This window comes from Protopterus annectens, chromosome 6.part0 (assembly GCF_019279795.1).
Source record: "Protopterus annectens isolate FY-2018-M chromosome 6.part0, PAN1.0, whole genome shotgun sequence".
Lineage (NCBI taxonomy): Eukaryota > Metazoa > Chordata > Ceratodontiformes > Protopteridae > Protopterus > Protopterus annectens.
This window is the reverse complement of record NC_056737.1, coordinates 428312188-428333327: the sequence shown is the minus strand read 5'-3', so window position 1 is coordinate 428333327 and position 21140 is coordinate 428312188. Positions and strand designations below refer to the sequence as shown.

Below are 21140 nucleotides of genomic sequence, written 5' to 3'. Positions count from 1 at the left end.
ATTCAAATCTGGTAACTTTACAGTACATACAAAGTTGAATCTTAACAAGTTGCCGAAGGTGATTCAGAGTTTGGCCTGATAACAAGAACCAGCTTTCTTTTTTTGTTTGTGTGTGTGTGTGTGTGTGTGTGTGTGTGTGTGTGTGTGTGTGTTGTGTAAATTGTCCTGTGTTTAAAGCAAATAAAAAATCACTGCTATGATACATGCTCTAAAGCTAAGACAGAATTGTTGTTGTTGTTTTTCTTTTGGCATTTCCCTGTTAGGGGTCACCACAGCGGAACTCCGGTCAGCTAATGACTGGCAGTCGATTTTTTTATGGTGCCGAGGTGCCAGTCCGACGCCCAACCTTCAACGAAGGCACGCCCATTCAGAATTGTACTGTTTGTGAAATGCATTATTTTGTCGATGCTACATTTAGTTAGGAACTGAGTAGGAAACTATAATCTCAGTTTGTTGAGAAGTGAAAGCAAAAGAGTAAGTGATCTGTAGTGTATAAAAAGCAGTTGCTTAGTGTTGAAATTTTTCACAGCACTAAATCTTATTGAGTGTTATTTGGACTACTTATCTCTAGTGAGCTGTGGTAAACTATATGAGAAGCATAAATAAAAAACAACTTTTCCTAAGTGTTATATTACTCAAACTAAGGAGCTGTTATAACTACAAAAAGAAAGAATAACTCATTCCCCAGATGGGATTTGTTCTAGCAAAAAAGTAGGTCACTGTGGCAGTGAAATGAATCATTGTCTGTTGGAGTTAAACTAGAGACTTGCAACATAAAAGGCTGTGCATTGTGAAATTTCTTTCCTGTGTAACCACACATTCACTCTTTTTAACACCCTTATCCCTCAAGGATAGGGGAAGCATATGAATGTTATGCATACCTCTGGGTTATTTGTACTTGAACTATAAGAGCTAAAAACTTCATGGAGGTGTATGGCTAGGGTTCTAAAGATCATTATGGATCAGTAGCCTAGTAAGTACCTATGAACCTATAAATCTGATGAGCCTATGCATATGGGAAACTAAACTCTACGAGGTTCAAATATGAGTGCATTGCCTTCACAAACATGTGGTCCAGTGAGTCATATAGTGAAATGTGCTTAAGAACAGAATTTGTTTTTAAAATTACATTGTGTTACTAAAATGCAGGAGCTGGTGGAAAAGGTAGTGGAAGCCTTTTCATTGTCTAACCAGCAACAACATGAAATGAGATAGCCTTCTAAGGCTTTTCAGCTCTGCAAGAATAGGTTAAAGAATTAACTGAGAGGGTAGAATTTCAATAACAGCCAGGTGGTGATGCACCTAAGAAAAGAGAATAAATAGTAAAGTTGAAACAGATGGTTTCTAAAAATGAAAGTGACAGTAAAATATATAGTGAACTTTAAAAGTTTAAGTGCACAAGTGGCTGTATTAAAACAGAGAATTAAGGCCATTGTGTTTGAGTATCACAAAGTTTGGAATCACCAAATAAAGAGACTTAAAAATTAAGAAAGAATTTAAAAATATGAAAGAGATACAGAAACAGCCTGAGCAGCTTTAGAAGAGTCAAACTAAAACACAGCAAAATAAATAGAGCTTATGTTAGTATATATATATATATATATATATATATATATATATATATATATATATTAAAGAATATATATTAAAGATGCACAAATTAAAAAAATGCACATCAAAGTAAGCTGGTATGTGAATGAAAGGCAAAACATAACTCAGCTTCAGACATAAGCTGACAAGATGAATTTACTGAGTTGGAAGAAACATTGAAAGAGTTAAAGACTATTGATAGCAATGTTCTTCATCTAAATTTGAAGTGACAGAATGTGAAAAATAAAAGTTACTTTTAAAGGCATAAGTCCCAACAGTCTGATAATAAAGTTAAGAACCTTTTTTACAACCTCCTTTTCTCAACAATGAAATAGTTAAGGAAATTGCTTCCCTAAAATAAAGCAAAATATTGTGGCTCAGCAAATACAACAAACAAAATCTGAAAATGTACAGTAAAGTAAACAGCACTTACTAATGAGGAACTGTAAAAGACAGAATGTAAAGAAGAGCAAAGATTTAATAAAAGTGAATAAAGAGTTCTTGGCCAGAACATATAGGAAGTGGAAGAAAAATTTAAAGGAAAGAAAACCTTATTTACTCAGTCTCTTTAAGGACAGGGAAAGTTGTATGTTGTATTTAAGCTGCCACTAAATTTAAGAAATATGTAACAGAAACTAAAACTCAGAGCAAATCTTTGTAATTAGCAAAAGTTAATTTTCAAGAACCAAGCAATAAACTAAAACAATGTGAGATAGCCCTTCCTTCCTTCTCATACTGAGCTGATACAAGAAAGTCATATTGTTGTAACAGCCTGCAAAGAGAAAATGATTTCCTCAAGCAGAAAGATATACTCTTATGCTAATATCTAATGCATAAAGAAGTGTGTTGTATAGAGAACAGCAAATATTTTCAGGGTCTGAATTCATAGAACACATTGAACAGAACTATGGTAAAGACTAGATGAACGAGTCTTGTATCACTGTGGAACAGACGTGCAAAACCTGAAATTATAGAAACAGGGGTAAAAGCTTGCACTGTATAGTGAGCCTTACGTGTAGAAGATTTTCCATTTGTGCTTCACATAATTTCTTCTAAAAAAATATAAGATGTCTTGATGTAAGCCTGAAAAGTTTAACCAGAATAATACATTGAAAGACTAGAATTTTTCTACCCTTTTTCAAAAAGAAGAGGAATCATGGCCCTCGGAAGAAACTTCAATGAAACTATGCGAATAACATTAACAGCAGAGTACACTTTAGATAATTATTTATCTGTGGCTACATTTCTTATACCCAAATGTGTTTATTACCATTTTTCTAACATTCAGTGTACCTGTGAGTATCTCTAACAAGGCATCACTGTAGATGTTTGTCCAAAAAGAGAAAGTGAATAACTTCAGCAAAAAATCTTGGAAGAAAAATTGAAGCAGGAGGGGATTAAGGGACAACTGAAGAGATCTAAATCTGAGCAGCTAAGAATTAAATCTCGGCTAGACAGAGTGAGTTTAAAGGCAGAAGATCTACTTTATTAATGAAAGTATACAATTTATTTCATATTATTCATAACCTTTTAGAAAAACCTTTTGGTAACTCACTCTTTACCACAGAGATACAAGGTATATGGTTTGATTCTGACTTCCGGTTATTGGCTAAGCTTGCAGTAGTCTGCAGACTGATAACCTAGTATTTGCCCATGAAATTATGAATAATATTAATATTAATATTAATATTAATATAATGTAGCTCAAATAAATAGGAATAGATATGGCTCTGTATCTCTTATATGAATGGGTTTAATGTTTTTCTAACTCTACTGCTTCTGCAACCTCTCAATATGACAATGTTCATAGGTTCATAGGTTGATACTAGGCTATCTTCCCTTGGGCATTTATAAGCCTAGTCAGAGTGTGTTTGGCTTTTGCCACCCTTTTAGATTAGTTGATTGTGCCTCTGTATAGTAGGTCACAGAAGATAGCCCTTTTAAGGTTAGTTTACTGTGCCTCTGTCTAGTAGGGACACAGAAGAGATCCCAGGGGTAAACCTACGATCTCCCATCCACTCGTCAATATTTCTCTTGAAGAGGGTCATTGAGGGGCTCTGCCTAACATGGATTGGGATTTTGTTGCAGAGTGAGGGGAGCCTCTGGGATATGAATCTGTCCCTCCAGCATGTCCTATTTATTTCTGTGCTGAGGTTTAAGTCCCAGGAGCATGTGTCTGTAAGGGATTTGGATTTCCTGAGGTGGAGCATGTTCATTAATTCTGGTTTGGACATGGCTTTATACGTCAGGCACAGATCGCCTCTGAGTAGGTGGTAAGCAACTGAGTAGAGCTGGAGTTTCTTTAGCCTAACTGCGTAGGGCATCTGTTTGAGTCCCTTGATCCTCTTGGTGAGGTACTTTTGGGGTCTTTTCAGTTTCTGCAGGTGTCGGGTAAGGTACATCCCAAATGGGGCATTGTATTCAATTATGGGCCTGATGAGTGATGAGTAGAGGGGCACAATGACCTCTCTTTATCTAGATGTGAACCCTTTTGTGATAAGGTGGGCTATATAGAAGGTCTTTCTAACCACTTCGGCAATGTGATTGTCAAAGGAGAGATTGCTATCTACTTGGGTCCCCAAATCCCTAATTACTTCTTCCGTACTTAATGGATTACCACCTATGTGGTAATTTGTGGGTACTTTGTTTTTCCCAAAGGGGATGACTATGCACTTTTTGGCATTTAGCTTTAGGCCATGGCTCTGGCATCAGTTATCCGTCTCTGTGAGACCCTTTTGGACAATGCTTGTGTCAGTCAGCAAGTCGATTATGGCACCCAGTTTGCAGTCATCTGCGAACTTGGTCAGCCATAGTCCTCCCATGTTAGCCTGTACCTCAGAGAAATATATACCGAACAAGAGAGGTCCCAGGACTGAGCCTTGCGGGACGCCACTTGTAACTGGTTTAGAGACTGACATGGCACCAGCAATTCTGACCATGTGGGTTCTATCCCTGAGCCAGTTTGCAACCCATCTTGTGACATAGGGGTTGATATTTAAGCTGGTGAGCTTATTTATGATGCCCGAGTGGGGTATTGTGTCGAAGGCTTTTGCGAGGTCCAGGTAGACTGTGAGGACTACCTTCCCTTCATCTATGGCCTTGGTGATGGTTTCAAAGAAGTTGACCAGGTTCAAGAGGCAAGATCTGCTCTTAACAAAGCCAAATTGAGTAGGATCCAGTGTTTGGAGGTTCCCAATGTCTTTGTTTATGAGTTCCATGATGATACGCTCCATAGCTTTGCAGACCAGGCTAGTCAGGCTTATAGGGCGATAGTTTCCAGGGTCCATTGTGGCACCACCTTTGTGGAGTGGGACTACTGTTGCTGTACACCATTCCTTGGGTACATATCCTGTAGTAAGGCTGAGACTGAACAGTGACTTTATGTGAGGGTTCAGTTCTTCTTGGAGCTTGTGTAAGATGCAGCCTGGGACACCGTCCGGTCCCATTGATGCTGTTTTTTGCTTTGGAGAGGGCAGCTCTCACCTGTGCATCTGTGATGTTAGGGAGGCTACACTCTGTTGGGATAGACATTTGCTCTTTGGGGGGGAAGGGGGGGGAGTTTGCACTGAACCTGTCTGCCAGGATGTTGGCAGTATCTGTGGGTTCAGTGTATTTTTTTGTCATTTTGCACTAACTCAGAGCATATCTGGGAGTTGCCACCCAGGTTTCTGACATAACTAAAGAAGGCCTTGTGATTATTTTTAGCGTCTTGTGCAATTTTTCTTTCGAAGCTGGCCTTAGATGATTTTATGAGGGATCGTAGTTTCTTGCTAGTACTAATAAGAGATGCCTTCTCTTTTTGGGATTTTGCTCTATCATTTAGTAGCTTCCTCCTTCTGTTGTATAGCTTATTTATGGCTGGAGTCCACCAGACAGGTCTCCTACCTTAGGAGGAGTGAGTCTTGGTTTTATTTGGGATAGCACAATCCATGCATTCCTGTAGGTGTCCATAGAATGCGTTTGTAAAGGATTCTGTGGTTTGGGCTGTATTTTCCACTGGCCTGGGGGCTTTGAAGGATTTCACTTCAGTTTTGAGAAGTGTGAAGTTTGCTTTTGAGAAGTTCTTCACCGTGGTTTCCTTGGCTGGGGGTGGGGACGGAATATGGATGTCCAGTGAGATTAATTTATGGTCAGATTTTACCAATGAGGGGTATACCGCTGGTATGAAACATAGAGTCCCCATGTTGGTGATGATCAGGTCCAATATGTTTTCCCCTCTTTTGGGAGTGGTGACCAGTTGTTCCATAGCATTTGAGCTTATAAATTCTAGGAACCATTGGGCGAGGGTATTGGGGCTTGAGTAGTGCTCCCAGTCTATGTTTGGGTAGTTGAAGTCACCCAATATGATGGTGTTTGGAGAGACCTTCATAGTCTCCAGTGTACTCAGGAAAGCCGAGTGGGGTTCCTGAGTTTGGGAGGGTGGTCTGTAGCAGGCTACAAACTGAAAGGCAGTTTTGCCCACTGTTACTTGCACATGGATGGTCTCTGATGCTTCGTGCAGTGCCACTAACCTGGAGGTGTGGGTATCTTTGATGAATATGGTTACTCCCCCTCCTTTTGTGGTTCAGTCCAAGTTTTGGGGCTGAAAAGCATGGTATGAGGTATAACCTGGTAATGCTGGGGTGCTCTCGGAAGCCTTGAACCAGGTTTCTATTACTGCACAGATATCGATATTCTCCATACTGAGGAGAGCCTCGAGTGCGTGCATCTTGAGGTTTAGACTTCTGGCATTGAGCAGCATTACCCTTAGTTTCTTTTTCCTTGTGTTGTCTATGGAGGTGGGTTTGTCTTTTGAGCCTTGCCTAAAAAAGGCACTATGGGGGTGGCAAGAGCCTTAGCCAGTATTCGAAAGCCCAGGGGTGACAGGTGCAAGCCGTCCCTAGCAAAGCAACGTGGCTTGTCAAGCATGTCAACCCAGGCTGACAGACACTGAAACCCCTTTGAATGACACCAATAATTTAGCCACTTGTTAAAATTGATCATTTTGTCTTTATACTGTGACATCATTCTTGGTGAGGGTAAGATGCTACTCAAGGTCAGGGACATACCAGCCTGGACTACATGATCAGAGAGCTCCTCTATGTCTCTTTTCATGTAGTCCAGGGAGGTAAGTCTCAGGTCTTTCACACCAGCATGGACAATGACGGAGTCATATTTGTACTTGCTTTGGAGTGACCTGAGTGCCTGTGTTATGTGGCGGATCCTGGCACACGACAGGCAGCTTACAGTGACCTTCTCCTTGTTCAGCCTGGTGAGTGGGACGTCAGTGTGTCTGACAATAGAGTCACCTATTACAAGCGTATTAGGTGTGTTGTTTAGCCTTAAGGGCTGTGACTGTGTGGCACACTGACTTTGTGAACTATGTGATACGTGGGTATTGTTGTGGGGTAGCGGTTGCTTGGAAGTCTGCTTTGGAGGTCTCTACTGCTTGGGCAGATTTTTATTTAGAGCCTCCGAGTATGTTTTTGTGTGTTTATGTGTTTGGTTTGCTGTTGCGATAGGTCTATGTGAGACTGGATTTGTGGTGTGTTTGTGGTTACCTTCTCCTCCTGACTGACTGCGCCAGTACTGGGTTGAGAGAGCTCAGCCTTCAGTTTGGCTATATAGTTGCATCTCTCACATATATTTGAGCTTGTTGGGAGGAGGAGAGGGTGGTCTGTGTACATAAGGCAGTTGTAACATTGCCTCAAGATTCCCAGATTCACCAGCTGGACTGGATAGTAAACCCAAAACTGACTTTTGGACATGCCAGAATAGTATAAGGAACTACTTTTTGACTGATCAAAAAGGACCAATAGGGAGCCAAGTACTTAAAGGGAGTATAAGAGGGTGTAGTGCTTTAGTTTATTAGTGCTTACATATAAGATTACTTATACGAGCAACTGCAGGGCTTTAGAATGAAAATAGAGTGCTTACTTTGAGATTTAGAACAGTTCTAAGGGAAAGAGTGAAGAGCAGACTTTGTGGAGCCGGGAATAGTTTAAACCCATTTAAGCGGCGCTGCCCGATGCTGCGCTATGCGCAAAATCATGCAAAACTGAGCAAATGCAGGTTTTAAAGCAGAGAAACTGAAAGAGATAGGAATTGACCCAAAACAGCCAATTAGCTACTTGTTTCAGGGCTGAGACCACTTCTCCAGGAACAGATAGGCTGCTCAAAGCTCCCCACTCTCACTGGTGAACAGAGAAGCTTCCTCCTATTCAAGTAAGGATATGTGCAACACAGGAAACAATACCACAGTCCGGAATTCAGCAAAACCTGAAATCTGCACTAATCTAGTTCAGCAAAGGCGGGAAAAGAGAATATTTTTTTTTGTTTGTTTTTTTCAGGAAACAGCAGAAAAACATGGTAAATGCTATAAACAGGCTAGCGCACTTTAGTTTGTAGCCTACAACAGTTATACAATACAAAAACGACTTAAATTGATATGAAACAAGAGCAAAAACTGTAAAAAGCAGAAGGCAAATGCAATTTAAACTTTTTAAAGCACAGATCATTTAGACATTCACTTTTTAGGCGGGAAAAGGCAGTCGGAGCAAAAAAACAGAGATAAAAATACTTAAATCTGGAAAAGTCTCTCTTGGGTCTCTTTGTTACCTGCATCACTCTGCAGGACACCACGAGGAGCTGTGCAGAGTTGTATACTGGCGCAAAACCTTGCAAATGCGGGTTTTAAAGCAGGGAAACTGAAAGAGATAGGAATTGACCCAAAACGGCCAATAAGCTACTAGTTTCAGGGCTGAGACCACTCCTCCAGGGACAGATAGGCTGCTCAAAGCGCCCCACTCTCACTGGTGAACAGAGAAGCTTCACCCTATCCAAGTAAGGATATGGGCAACACAGGAAACTATACCACAGTCTGGAATTCAGCAAAACCTGAAATCTGAACAAATCTAGTTCAGCAAAGGCTGTTACTTCATTAATGTAAATATGTAAGAAAATGCATATTTTCATACATTTATGCAAACATATTTCATTAACTCAGGCTCTCTACATCTGCAGTGATGCTTTCTCAGTGGATATCTAACCAAGCATGTCAGTCTATTGATGCTATGTTGTTCTCTAATGTACTATCTTCTGCTCCTTACATATTAAACAGGGGAATATTACTAATATTAATAACTCATCATAATTCAATTAAGAAAAGAGACAGTGTGTAAATACTAAGGAAGATGGCCATTTATAAGAACAACATGAACCGTGTTAATGCCTTAGAAAAGCTGTAGGATAGCATGATAATGAAATTTAGACTTTAAAAAGAAGAGGCAGGTGAACAGCCATAGTAGATACCGGGAAAGTCTGGAGTGGTGGAAAAGAATTGTAGGGTAGAACAAACAGGGAAATGTAAGCAGGAGGGAGTAGAGATAGAGAGAACATGTGAGTAACCACAGTTCAGATTCTCATGAAAATGCTGTAAAACCTATCGCACAAGCCCACTGTGCTAAATAATTTTAATTAAGGTTCTGAGTGTTTTCCAAAAAGATGTCTTTCACACCCATTCTGAACTACATGGCCTTGAATGAATTTGTCAAGCTGGGGATGTACATGACAACCTCCATTCCTTCTTGCTCTAGTAATCCTTTATCCCACATCATGCAGGAATAATGAGAAAGGATATAGAAAATGCTTCCCTTTATCATTTAGCTTGCCAGACTCATAACAGATTTGTGAAGTTTGACGTATGACAACACCAATTACAGTTCACAGCATTACCTTATGACCCATTTAGAATGCCAAGAACATTTGCCGAGCATCAAGTACCAATATCTGATCTGCAGAGTGTAACAGCAATACGCGTTTTTAATACCTAACTGACAATGTCATAGTTGTAGTGTCTTCTTATAGAGGACTGATAAATTTCAATGAGGTTTTAAACTTCCACAATTTATATTTAATACAGTAAACTGTGAAGAATTTCAACTGGCCTGTTTTCAGACAATCCAAACACTAGATGCATTAAGAGATGCCATACAGAACAAGTTATTCCTGCCTAAAATGAGTGCAGAGAGCAGATTATTGTGTAAATCACAGAAAAATATATATCTGTCTCCTGCAGGAAAGTACCTCAGTTATATGGTAGATGGCATCCAGAGAATAAAGAGATTAGTTTTTGCATATCTTAGATGTTCACAAACACCTGAAGTATTATCTAGACATAACTATTTTAAGGAGTCTGACCAGCTGTTTGCATCATTTGCCAAAATAATGAGGCCAAATGAAGTTTCATTGACAATATTGTTACATAACTGTGTTGTACTTGTCTACAATAAATATGTCAAATGTAGAAGGCAAGCCAGATAATCCATACCCAGGATTGCTATTACTGCTGTAATATTGTCTCAGAGGTGTATAGTTAAGGTGAGAGCTTAATTATCAGCTTCATCTGTAATCTGTGAAGATGTTTGAACTGAAGCATCTTTACTTTAGTGCATATTTTCTAAACATGTCTGTCTAAACATGTTAAAATTGTTCTGATATTTCTTAAACTTTAGAAGTGCATTTCTGAACTGCGTGATTAATTGCTCATGCATTCATTCATTCTTAGGATCAAGGCAGGGATTAAACCCCAAAGTTGAACTATGACATTAATACATTATTCTTTATTTGTAGGATTCACTACTGGATGTTGAATTACTGATCAAAAACCATGAAGATTTTGAAAAGATGCTAACAGCCCAGGAAGACAAATTTGCTCAACTGGAACAGAAAACCCAGGTAAGCCTTTGAAGCAGTGGGATTGGACAAAGCAAATTTTTGTTAATATACGCATATGCAGTGACTACCCCCCCCTCCCTCCCCCCCATACAGTAATACTTTATAGTTATGGTGTTGTGGTTTGATAGTCTGATGAGCTTTTAAGTATTAATGCTTTAATACTGGTCACCAATGACCTTCCCTTGGGATATACATGTACTTTTAGAGTAGCTATTGTCTAAATTTCATTACAAAATAAGGCTTTGTTCAAGTAAGCAACGCTGCACCAGAGGTTGTGTTACATTTTTTTATCATTTTTTTTTCGATATATTCAAAATATACAGAGATTATGTTGAACTTTCAAACATGTTTCTGGACCATGAGGCGAGTGAGTGCATTATTTCAAGCCATTCTGCAAAGTTAAATGTCTAGAAGGCAAGGTTTGAAGTAAGCAGCTACATTTACTGAAAATGAAAAACAAATATGTTGAAGTTGTGAAGACTGGTAGGGATGGGTGAAGGCTGCCAGCCTAGTCAAATAGAATTTGATACATAAGTCTGGCATTTGTAAATATAAATGTAAAATACAGGCTTGTGTCTTAAAAATGTAAAGAAATGCTGTTTCAACAATGTGGCAACATTGCCATCTGCTGTACGGAAAATGAAATCAAGCAATTCTTTTTGGTCCTTTGAAATTAAAATTACTTTATGTCTATTCCTTTGACGTTCGAATTTGGAGTCGATGAGTCTGGAGTAAACATCCTGCCTATTGTTTTAAGGCTAAAGTTAATGACCAGAATTTACATATGGAATGTCCTTTATTACTCTGTGTAAGTAAGTTATCCTAGAAGTATGTTTTCTTGCAGCTAGGACTGGTGAGGTGGTTACTTCAGGGAGTGAGCTATGCTGTAACAGTGAGACTGAAGGTGAGCCACAGCTGCTTGTGGGTACTGATGTTCCCTTGGACAGGGTAACTGCAAAGGTAGAGGTGAGTAGTGGTACCCAGGCTGACAGTGAGGCACCACTGTCAGAGGATGCCAGACTTCCTGTGGAAGAGGAGCTGGGAAGGTTTACAATAAGAGAGTTGAGACAGGCTCAGCTCTCAGACCCTACATTGCAAGGCCTAAGGCAGGTAGCTAGGGAGGCACCTGATTCTCAAGGAAATGGGGAATCTGTATACTGAGACAAAGGGTCACTATAGGTAGCTAGGGAGGCACCTGATTCTCAAGGAAAGAGGGAATCTGTATACTGAGACAAAGGGTTACTATACTGAGAGTGGACCCCTGAGGGAGGGCTAGAAGATGAGAGAGTACAGCAGTTGGTAGTGCCTAGAGCCTACTATCTGGCACTTCTAGCTATAGCCAATGATATTCCCTTTGCAGCTCATATGGGCATAAAACATACAAAGAGGCGTATAATGCAAAACGTCTATTGGCCTGGAATTTCCAGAGATGTAACAGGGTGCTGCAGGACCTGTGAGCAGTGCCAAAAGTTAGGCAAGGCAGGAGACAAGGTGAGAGCTCCTTTGATACCTTTGCCTATGATTGAGGAGCCATTTCAGAGGGTAGCTATGGATATTGTGGGTCCTCTGAGTACCCCAATTTCCACAGGGAAAAAGTATATCCTAGTGGTAGTAGATTATGCTACACGATACCCTGAGGCAGTAGCTTTGTCCTCCATTGAGGTAGAGAAGGTGGCAAATGCTTTGTTAGAGATTTTCAGCATGATAGATTTCCCAAAAGAAATACTGTCTGACAGAAGTGCCGATTTCATGTCAGACCTGCTGGCTTGTCTATGGAAGTCCTGTGGGGTGAAGCACATGAAGACCACCCCTACCATCCCCAGACTAATGGTCTTGTTGAGAGGTTAAATTCTACAATCAAGTCCATGTTACGGGCATTGCAGATCAGTTTAAGAGGGAGTGGGACAAATATTTGCCCCATATGTTGTTTGCTTACAGAGAGGTTCCCCAGGAATCCACAGGGTTTTCACCCTTTGAGTTGCTGTATGGGCATAGGCTGAGGGGACCTCTAGATTTAATTCAAGATGACTGGGAAGGTGAGTGTGACCCTCACAAGAAGTCTGTTGTGGCATATGTCCTAAACCTCAGGACAAGGCTCAGGGAACTCATGGGCTTGGACCAGGAGAACCTGGCAGAAGCCCAACAACAGAAAAAAGTGTGGTATGACAGGAATGCTCAATCTAGAGAGTATGCTGTGGGGCAGCAGGTAGTGGTTCTCATTCCTGTCAGACACAACAAACTGCAAGCTGCTTGGGAGGGTCCCTACAAGGTGGTAAAAAAGGTAAGTGATGTTAACTACATGGTGGAACTGCAAGGCAGACAGCAGGGGCACAAATTGTATCATGTTAACATGATGAAACCTTACCATGATAGGGAGGCCCTTGTGCTGAGCATTTGCAGTAGATTGCAGGAGGAGTCTGAGAGAGATCTGGGGACTGATCTCCTCAGTGAGACTCGGGCTGACACCTCCGTGGATGGGGTACCAATGTCCCAGCAGCTATCACCTACCCAGGTTCAAGAAATCTGAGCAGTGTTGTAGGCATTTGGGGATGTGTTCACTGGGAAATCAGGGTGCACCCACCTGGTGCAGCACCAGGTGGATACAGGACCCCAAAGGCCTATTAGGCAGGCCCCTTATAGGATGCTTGAGAGAGTCAAACAGACTCTGAGGGAGGAGGTACAGGAGATGTTGGAACTAGGGGTGATTCAAGAGTCCCTGGGCTTCCCCAGTGGTGCTGGTGCCAAAGAGGGATGTCAGCACCCGGTTCTGTGTGGATTACAGGAAATTAAATAGTCACACAGAGTCGGATGCTTACCCCATGCCTAGGACAGATGAGGCCCTAGAGCAGCTGGGTGTGGCTAAGTATCTTACAACCACTGATCTTACCAAGGGTTACTGGCAGGTGCCCTTGACTCCCAGTGCTAGAGAAAAGTCAGCCTTTATGACTTTTTTGGCTTGTATGAGTGCACAACGATGCCCTCTGTGATGAAGAATGCCCCAGCAATTTTCCAGAGGCTGGTAAATAATATCCTGGCAGGAGCAGGAAGGTTTGCCCTTGCTTACCTGGATAATATTGCCATCTACAGGCATTCCTGGCCAGAGCACCTTCAGCATGTCAGGGAGGTTCTGGGCAGACTACAGAGGGCAGGGTTGGCCATTAAGCCAAGCAAATGTCAGGTGGGTATGGCAGAGGTCTCCTACCTAGGACATAGAGCGGGGAGTGGTAAGATAAGGCCAGAACCTGCCAAAGTGAAAGCCATTCAGGCATGGCCTGTACCTGTTACTAAAAAGCAGTAACAAGGAAGAACAGGCCAGATAAGGTAGTGTGGACCCCAGCATGTGAGCAGGCATTCCAGAAGCTTAAAGAAGCTTTGGGAGGACCTCCTGTGTTAGCCAGTCCAGATTTCAGCAAGGAATTTGTTGTACAGGTGGATGCTTTGAACCATGGGGTGGGGGCTGTACTTAGCCAGATTTCTTTAGAGGGGGAGAGCAACCAGTGGTTTATCTCAGTTGTAGTCTCCAACCCAGGGAGGAATGCTATGCAGCTGTAGAGAAGGAATGTCTAGCCATAGTGTGGGCACTGCAGAAACTTCAGCCTTATCTGTATGGAAGAAAATTCACTGTAATGACAGATCACAACCCCCTAACATGGTTAAACAGAAACAGTCAGCAAAATGCCAAATTGCTGAGATGGAGCCTTGGGTTGCAAGCATATGATATGTCAGTGCAGCACCACAGTGGGATTAGCAATGCCAATGCAGATGGAGTCTCAAGACAGGGAATGGGGTGAGGTACACTCAGATAGACCTAGCCCTCTGAAGTGGCATTTCTCAAGGGTCACTTGAAAAACTAGCTTGTGTTCTCCATGGGGGGAGAGATGTGAAGACTGGTAGAGATGGGTGAAGGCTGCCAGCCTAGTCAAATAGAATTTGATACATAATTCTGGCATTTGTAAATATAAATGTAAAATACAGGCCTGTGCTTTAAATGTAAAGAAATGCTGTTTCAGCAATGTTGCAACATTGCCATCTGCTGTAAGGAAAACTAAGTCAAGCATTTCTTTTTGATCCTTTGAAATTAAAATTATTTTATGTCTATTCCTTTGAAGTTAGACTTTGGAGTCGATGAGTCTAAGGCTAAAGTTAATGACCAGAATTTACATGTGGAATGTCCTTTGTTGCTCTATGTAAGTAAGTTATCTTAGAAGTATGTTTTCTTATAGAAATAGCTAGAACTATAAAGATTAGACTAAGTGTTTTTCTGTTATGTCAGAACTGTACTACGGAATTATTTTAAGTTTCTGCGTGATCTCTGAACTCTTGAATAGCACTGTGGTGTAGTAATATTATCTTATATTTTTAGTATTTATTATTAAATATTTTAATACCTTTTACCTGTGGCTGGTTTGTGTAGAGATAAGTTAAGCTCTAGAGTGCATTGCATATGTATAGAGTTTATTGTACAAGGCCACTCTAATAAGCCTTGACTGATTAGTCACACTTACCAATTGGATAATAATATTACACTGTAATAATTGGGCACCCTTTTAAGGGCCTTTGTGTAGCTGATAATTATTAGATGGTGGTGGCAGTAATTACTAGTGTATAGTCTGGGTATAGGGGCACAGCTGGAGAGTCTGTGTCGATCTTTCCCAGGAGTGTCTGTGAAGTTGTACAAATACTTATCTCAAAGTGTGTGTGTATGTCAGCTACTTGGGCAGGGACACAAAGCACTGGTTGGACAGAGTGGGTACTGGAGGTTAGCTTGCCAGCTAGGCTGAGATCTGGACCCTATAGCTGTGCCAGTGGAAGTCTTATTGGGGACCTCAGGAGCAAGGGAGCAACCAGCTCCAGACTGACTGTGATCTCTGTGTGCACTTAAGGGAAATTGTACTTTACTGTGTGTATTTGTTATCCTTCCCTCTTATATGAGACACCCTCTCTGGTGTTAGTGGTGAGGATTGAGGCTCCTTGATTTCTGGGCCAGGGCACGGCCATCACAGACATAAAAGAACATTTTTTATGAAATAAAATAAAGGGGTTGTGTCTGGCATAATAGTAAAGGTCTTCACCTCATAGACACAAGGTACAGGTTTGATTCTGACCTCAGGTTATTGGCTAGTCTTAAAATGTCCCTACAGGGTAGTTAGCCTAGTATTCTCCAATGAGCCTATAATGTATAGCACTAGACATAACTTTTGATGTTCTTCATACTGATCATTACTGTAGTAACCTTAGCTATACGAGTTATATCTTACCAAGAAGAGACAGATAAACAGACATAGTAGACAGCAGAAAAGTTTGGAGTGATGGAAAATAATTGTACGGTAGAACAATCACGCAAATGTAAGCAGGAAGGAGTAGGGATAGTGAGAACATGTGAGTAATCAAAGTTCATATTCTCATAAAAATGCTGTAAAACCCATCCCACACATCCACTGTGATAAATAATTTTAATTAAGGTCCTAAGTGGTTTCCAGAAAATATGTCTTTCAGACCCATTTTGAACAACATGACATTGAACAAATTTGTCAAGCTGGGGCTGTACCATGACAACCTCCATTCCTTCCTGCTGTTTTAATCCCTTATCCCATATCATGCAGGAATGATGAGAAAGGACATAGAAGATGCATACTTTTATCATTTAGCTTGCCAGACATACAACATGTTTGTCAAGTTTGAGGTATGACAACACCACTAACATTCATTGCATTACCTTACAACCCATCTTGAATGCCAAGAACATTTGTCAAGCATCAAGTATCAATCTCTGTTATGCAGAGTGTAACAACAATATGCATTTTTAATACCTAACAATGTCATATTTGTAGTGTCTTCCTACAGATTACTGGTAAATTTCAATGAGATTTTAAACTTCCACAATTTAAATTTAATACAGTAAACTGTGAAGAATTTCAGTTGGCCTGTTTTCAGACAATCCAACCACTAGGTGCATTAAGAGATGCCGTACAGAACAATTTATTCCTGCCTCAAGATGAGGAAACTTTGTAGATCACAGAAAAAATATATCTCTCTCCTGCAGGAAAGTACCTCAATTATATGGTAGATGGCATCCAGAGAATAAAGAGGTTAGTTATTGCATACCTTAGATGTTCACAAACACCTGAAGTATTTCAGAAACAGGACTATTTTAATATATTATACATGTAATGACCAGACAGCTTCCAAACCTTCAGGGCACATTCCACGTGCCCAAACTCTGAAGTAGCTCAAGGTTAGCTAACTAAGAGACAAGTTTGGGCAGAAAACCCTTCAGATCTTTACTGCCATCAAAGAGTACGCTCCTCTGAGGCTTAGTATACTCCTCTGAGGCTTTTGAGGATTGACAGTCATCCTGTGCTTTTCTTTGCTAGGCAGATAAGTTCCCTTCCATTTTCTTAAATTTTCTTAATCTTATAGGATCATAGGAAGTTACTAGGCTATTGGCCCTGAGGCCCTTATAAGCCTAGCCAAGAGTTTAGCCCAGGCATAGACAAATCAGCACCCAATGCACCTGTCCAGCAGGGACATGGGTGGAATCCCAGGGATGTATTTTCTATTTCTCATACAGTTATCCAGGTTGCGCTTAAAAAGGGGTAAAAAGGTACTCTGCTTGATGTGAAGAAGGAGTCTATTCCATAGACTGGGGAGTCTCTGGGACACAAATCTGGCCTGCCAACAAGTCCTGTTGATGTCAAAGACCAGGTTGAGGCCGCGTGTTTGGGTTACTCGAGTGGAGCTTGACTTGCAGATATGCAGCAGTTCCATCAAGGCAGGGTCTGAGATCAACTTGTATGCCAGACAGAGGTCACCTCTGAGGAGTCTGTATGAGACTGAGTAGAAGGACAGGGCTTTTAGCCTATCTGTGTAGGGTAGATTTTTGAAGTCCTGGTGAAGAACCTCTGTGGTCTTTCCAGCTGCTGCATGTGCTTTGTGAGGTACATGCCAAAAGGGGCATTGTACTCAATAATGGGTCTTATAACAGAAAAATACCCTGTCCCTGGATGAGATACCCTTACTGATGAGGTGAGCCATGTAGAAAGCTTTTCATACAATGGAGGCAATATAGTGTTCAAAAGTCAGTTTGCTATCAACCTGAGTACCCAAGTCCCTCACAATTGATTCCGGGCTTAGGACTTTATTATTAATGTGATAATGTGTGGGGATGTCACTTTCCCCAAAGGGGATGATGATGATGCATTTTGTGGCATTCAGTTTGAGACATGTTTCTGGCACCAGTCATTTGTCTGGGTGAGACCCTCTTGAAAGATGTCTACATCACTAGGGAAATTGATGACAGCACCCAGCCTGCAGTCATCTGCAAACCTGGTCAGCCATACCCCACTGGTTTTGGCCTGCACCTCACAAAAGTACATCCCAAACAACAGAGGCCCCAAGACTGATCCCTGGGGTACACTGCACATTAGGGGTCTACTGCTTGAGGTAGCTTCCACTATTTTGACTAGGTGGGTTCTATCAGTGAGCCAGTTTGCTACCAATCTGGTAACATATGGATTGATGCCTAGTTGAGAGAGTTTATCTATTATACCCGAGTTGGGAATAGTATTAAAGGCTTTGGCCAGGTCAAGGTAAGTGGTGTGCACTGTCTTCCCCACAACTTTGGCTTTGGTGACTGTCTCAAAGAAGTCGATCAGACTTAACAGGCATGACCTCCCCTTGATGAAACCAAACTGTGTGGGATCAAGTGTTTGAAGGTTGCCAATGTCCTTGTTAATGAGCTCCATGAAAATCCACTCCATGGCCCTGCAGCTCAGGCTAGTAAGGCTGATGGGTCTATAATTTCCTGGATTGGTGGACACTCCACCTTTGTGCAAAGGGATGACAGTGGCTGTCCTCCACTTGGCTGGGACTAAGCCGGTAGGTACTCAGGCTTTGATTGAATAGGATATCTAATGGTGCTGCAAGTTCCTGCCTGAGTTCATGTAGGATGCAGCCTGGGATGTTATCGGGTCTCACGGAGGCTGTATTTTTTTGCCTTTGAGGGGGCAGTGATGACATGTTCCCTAGAGATAAGGGGAAGGGGACAGGTGCTGGGGATGTCCTGATTTACTGATGGGGGGCAGAGGGCTGAAGTTTTCACTGAACCTGTCTGCCAACAGGTTGGCTATGTCTACGGCGTTATTGTATTTGGTGTCCTTGAGCACCAGTTCTGAGCAGATCTGATTGCTTCCTTTGAGATTGCAGACATGTGAAGAAGGCCTTATGATTGTTTTTAGTAGAGATGGCCAGTTTGGACTTGACGTTTGCTTTGGAGGATTTTACTAGTGCTCTTATTTGATTGTTCAGGCTAAGGAGAGATTACTTCCAATTAGGCACCTGGTCCTTCTTGATCCTGGACAGCAATTTTTTCCTTTTATTATTTATTGCAGATGTCTACCAGAAAGGTTTACTCTTCCTTGAGGATGAGGATTTTGTCCTGTTTGGTATTCCTGATTCCATGCAGCTATATAACTCGTATAGTACTTTGGTGTAGGTTTGAACATATTTGCAGTTCCTATGGAGGGGGAGGAGGCTGCAAAGCTGTTTATACCTTACCTCAGGAGGTTGTAATCAGCTTTGGAGAAGTGTTTTTGTTTGACCCTAGCTGGGGGGGGGGGGGGGTTCAGTGAGATGATGACTTCAAGTGACCGCTTTGTGTTCAAATCTTACCAGAGAGGATGACACTGTAGGGATGCTGCAGTGGTTACTCATGTTGGTTAATATCAAGTCCAAGATATTTTCACCTCTTGTTGGGGTGTCGACCAGCTGATCCAAGGCATTGGCATTGACGAAATCAAGGAATCTCTGGGCATTTGTGTTTTGGCATGAGTAGTTCTTCCAGTCTATAGCTGGATGGTTAAAGTTACCCAGGATCAGGGTAAAGGGTTGAATCTTGATAGATTCAAAGAGGTCCAGATAGGTGGAATGCATACCTCTCAACTGTACAGATTTTCACAGAATGTCCAGATTTTTGTCTCATATTTTTTGGATTGTTTCTCATAAATTTGTGGTTTTCTGGCAAATCATTGGCTAATCATTGAGGGTTGAAGGCATAAAAATAATGGCAGGCATTTGAGTTTCAGAATTCATACCATTCAAAAAATTCATGCTAATGCAAAACCTGTTGTGCTGTCTACTTTCTAAGTTTGTAAGAACAATCTTTAAAAAGTGTCCCTATTTTTGGGCGCTTGTTCCCCATTATTTATGGCTTTTTTCCAGGTTTCTTGCTCTAAGAGGCTGACAGGTATGTTGGAGTGGGCATCTTGAGTCAAAGTTGTGGGGTCTATTGCTAGCTATGATTTGAATTGGGGTCTTGTCAATGGTTAACTGCATCTGGAGTGTCTCCTGTGCTTCATACTGTTTGACCAGCCTTGAGGTATGTGTGTATTTTATATATATTGCAACTCCATCTCCTTTTGATTTGCTGCCCATGGTTTGGGGTATGAATAATGATAGGATAAGTAAATGAGTATGGCTGGGGTGCTCTCGGCAGCTTTGAACCAGGCTTCTGTGACTGCACAAATGTCCTCTTCCAGGGTTACAAATGCTTGCATTAAGTGCAGTTTCATATTTAGAGTCCTAGCGTTTAGCAGCATGACCTTCAATTTGCATTTTGATGGCATTTTCATGTTGGTAGTTTTGACCTCATGGCATTGCCTGAAAAAGACACTATGGGGGGGGGGGAGACAAGAGTCTTTGCCAAAAGCCCAAGGGAGACAGATATAGGCCATCTCTGGCAGAGCATCATGGTTTGTCAGTCATGTCTTCCCAGGCTATCAGGTACTGAATGCCCTTTGAATGATACCAGAAACTAAGCCAATTGTTAAAGTCAATCATTTTCTGTTTGTAATGAAGCATCATTCTGGGTGACGGTAGAATGCTGCTTAAGGCTAGGAGCATTTTAGATGTTAAAAAAAAAGACTTTCATCATTGAATCCCATACAGCTTTAATTTCTCTTTCAAGAGTATTTTCCCTGACAGTTATATAACACAGTTGTTAAGGACCTTATTACTGGCTTTGTACAGCATTTTGAACTATCATCTTTTCACCTGCAAAGCTTAACAGCTGTACTGTACAAGTTCAACATGACATGATATTTTCAGTGTTGAGGAAGCAGAGAAAATTAACTAAATGAACATAATAATTGTTTATATAATCAGCTTATTGAAAATCTGTGGAAATGCAGTTGCTTTGAATAACAGATCAAACTCTGTTTAGATAAGGTTCAGATGTTTATAAAAGCATGTATGTTTTTAAACTCCTATAGATGGTTCACCAGACGTATGTTGCTATCACAAAAGATGGCTGAGAAAGATTAAAAGTTTTGAATATAAGTAAAAAGTAGTTCTTGTAATGACTTGAACTGTGGGATAACCTTAATAAAGATACTGCTGCTTTTGGTGTGCTGTTGTGATGGACAAGTAGTTATAGAACATGTTGTTGGGTGCTAATAGATAACATCCAGACTACCAGAAGACCACATCCATCAAAAGTCCTGGTACACTAATCACCACAAATGATATCATACACCACGGGAACGCATTTGTCAAGCAACAACCCATATTCTTCAACATGAAAAAAAAAATCAAAACACTATAATAAGTGTTTTTGCAAGTGGGCACCCCCCTGCATCCAAACTATCTCTGAGATTCCACTAACATGAAGAAAGAGAACGGGTTGTAGGATGTAATAATAATGGTCTTCCCTTGTGTGTATTTGCACTATCTTTAGGTTGGCAAGTTAGCAGTAACATATTGCTTCTCACTGACACTGGCTTAGAGTCACCAGTAGAACTTCACAGAGGAGTAACCAATAATGTGGCCGGTCACTTGTC

General features: G+C 41.1%; 1 protein-coding gene across 1 annotated transcript in view; it reads left to right on the top strand.

Moving 5' to 3' along the window:
• Positions 1–21140, top strand: part of SPTBN5 (spectrin beta, non-erythrocytic 5) — a 1783454-nt gene that overhangs the window by 1518180 nt on the left and 244134 nt on the right. Inside the window, exon 62 of the mRNA XM_044073536.1 lies at positions 10201–10305. Coding sequence (XP_043929471.1) covers positions 10201–10305 — 105 coding nt within the window. The remainder of the gene's footprint in view (positions 1–10200; positions 10306–21140) is intronic.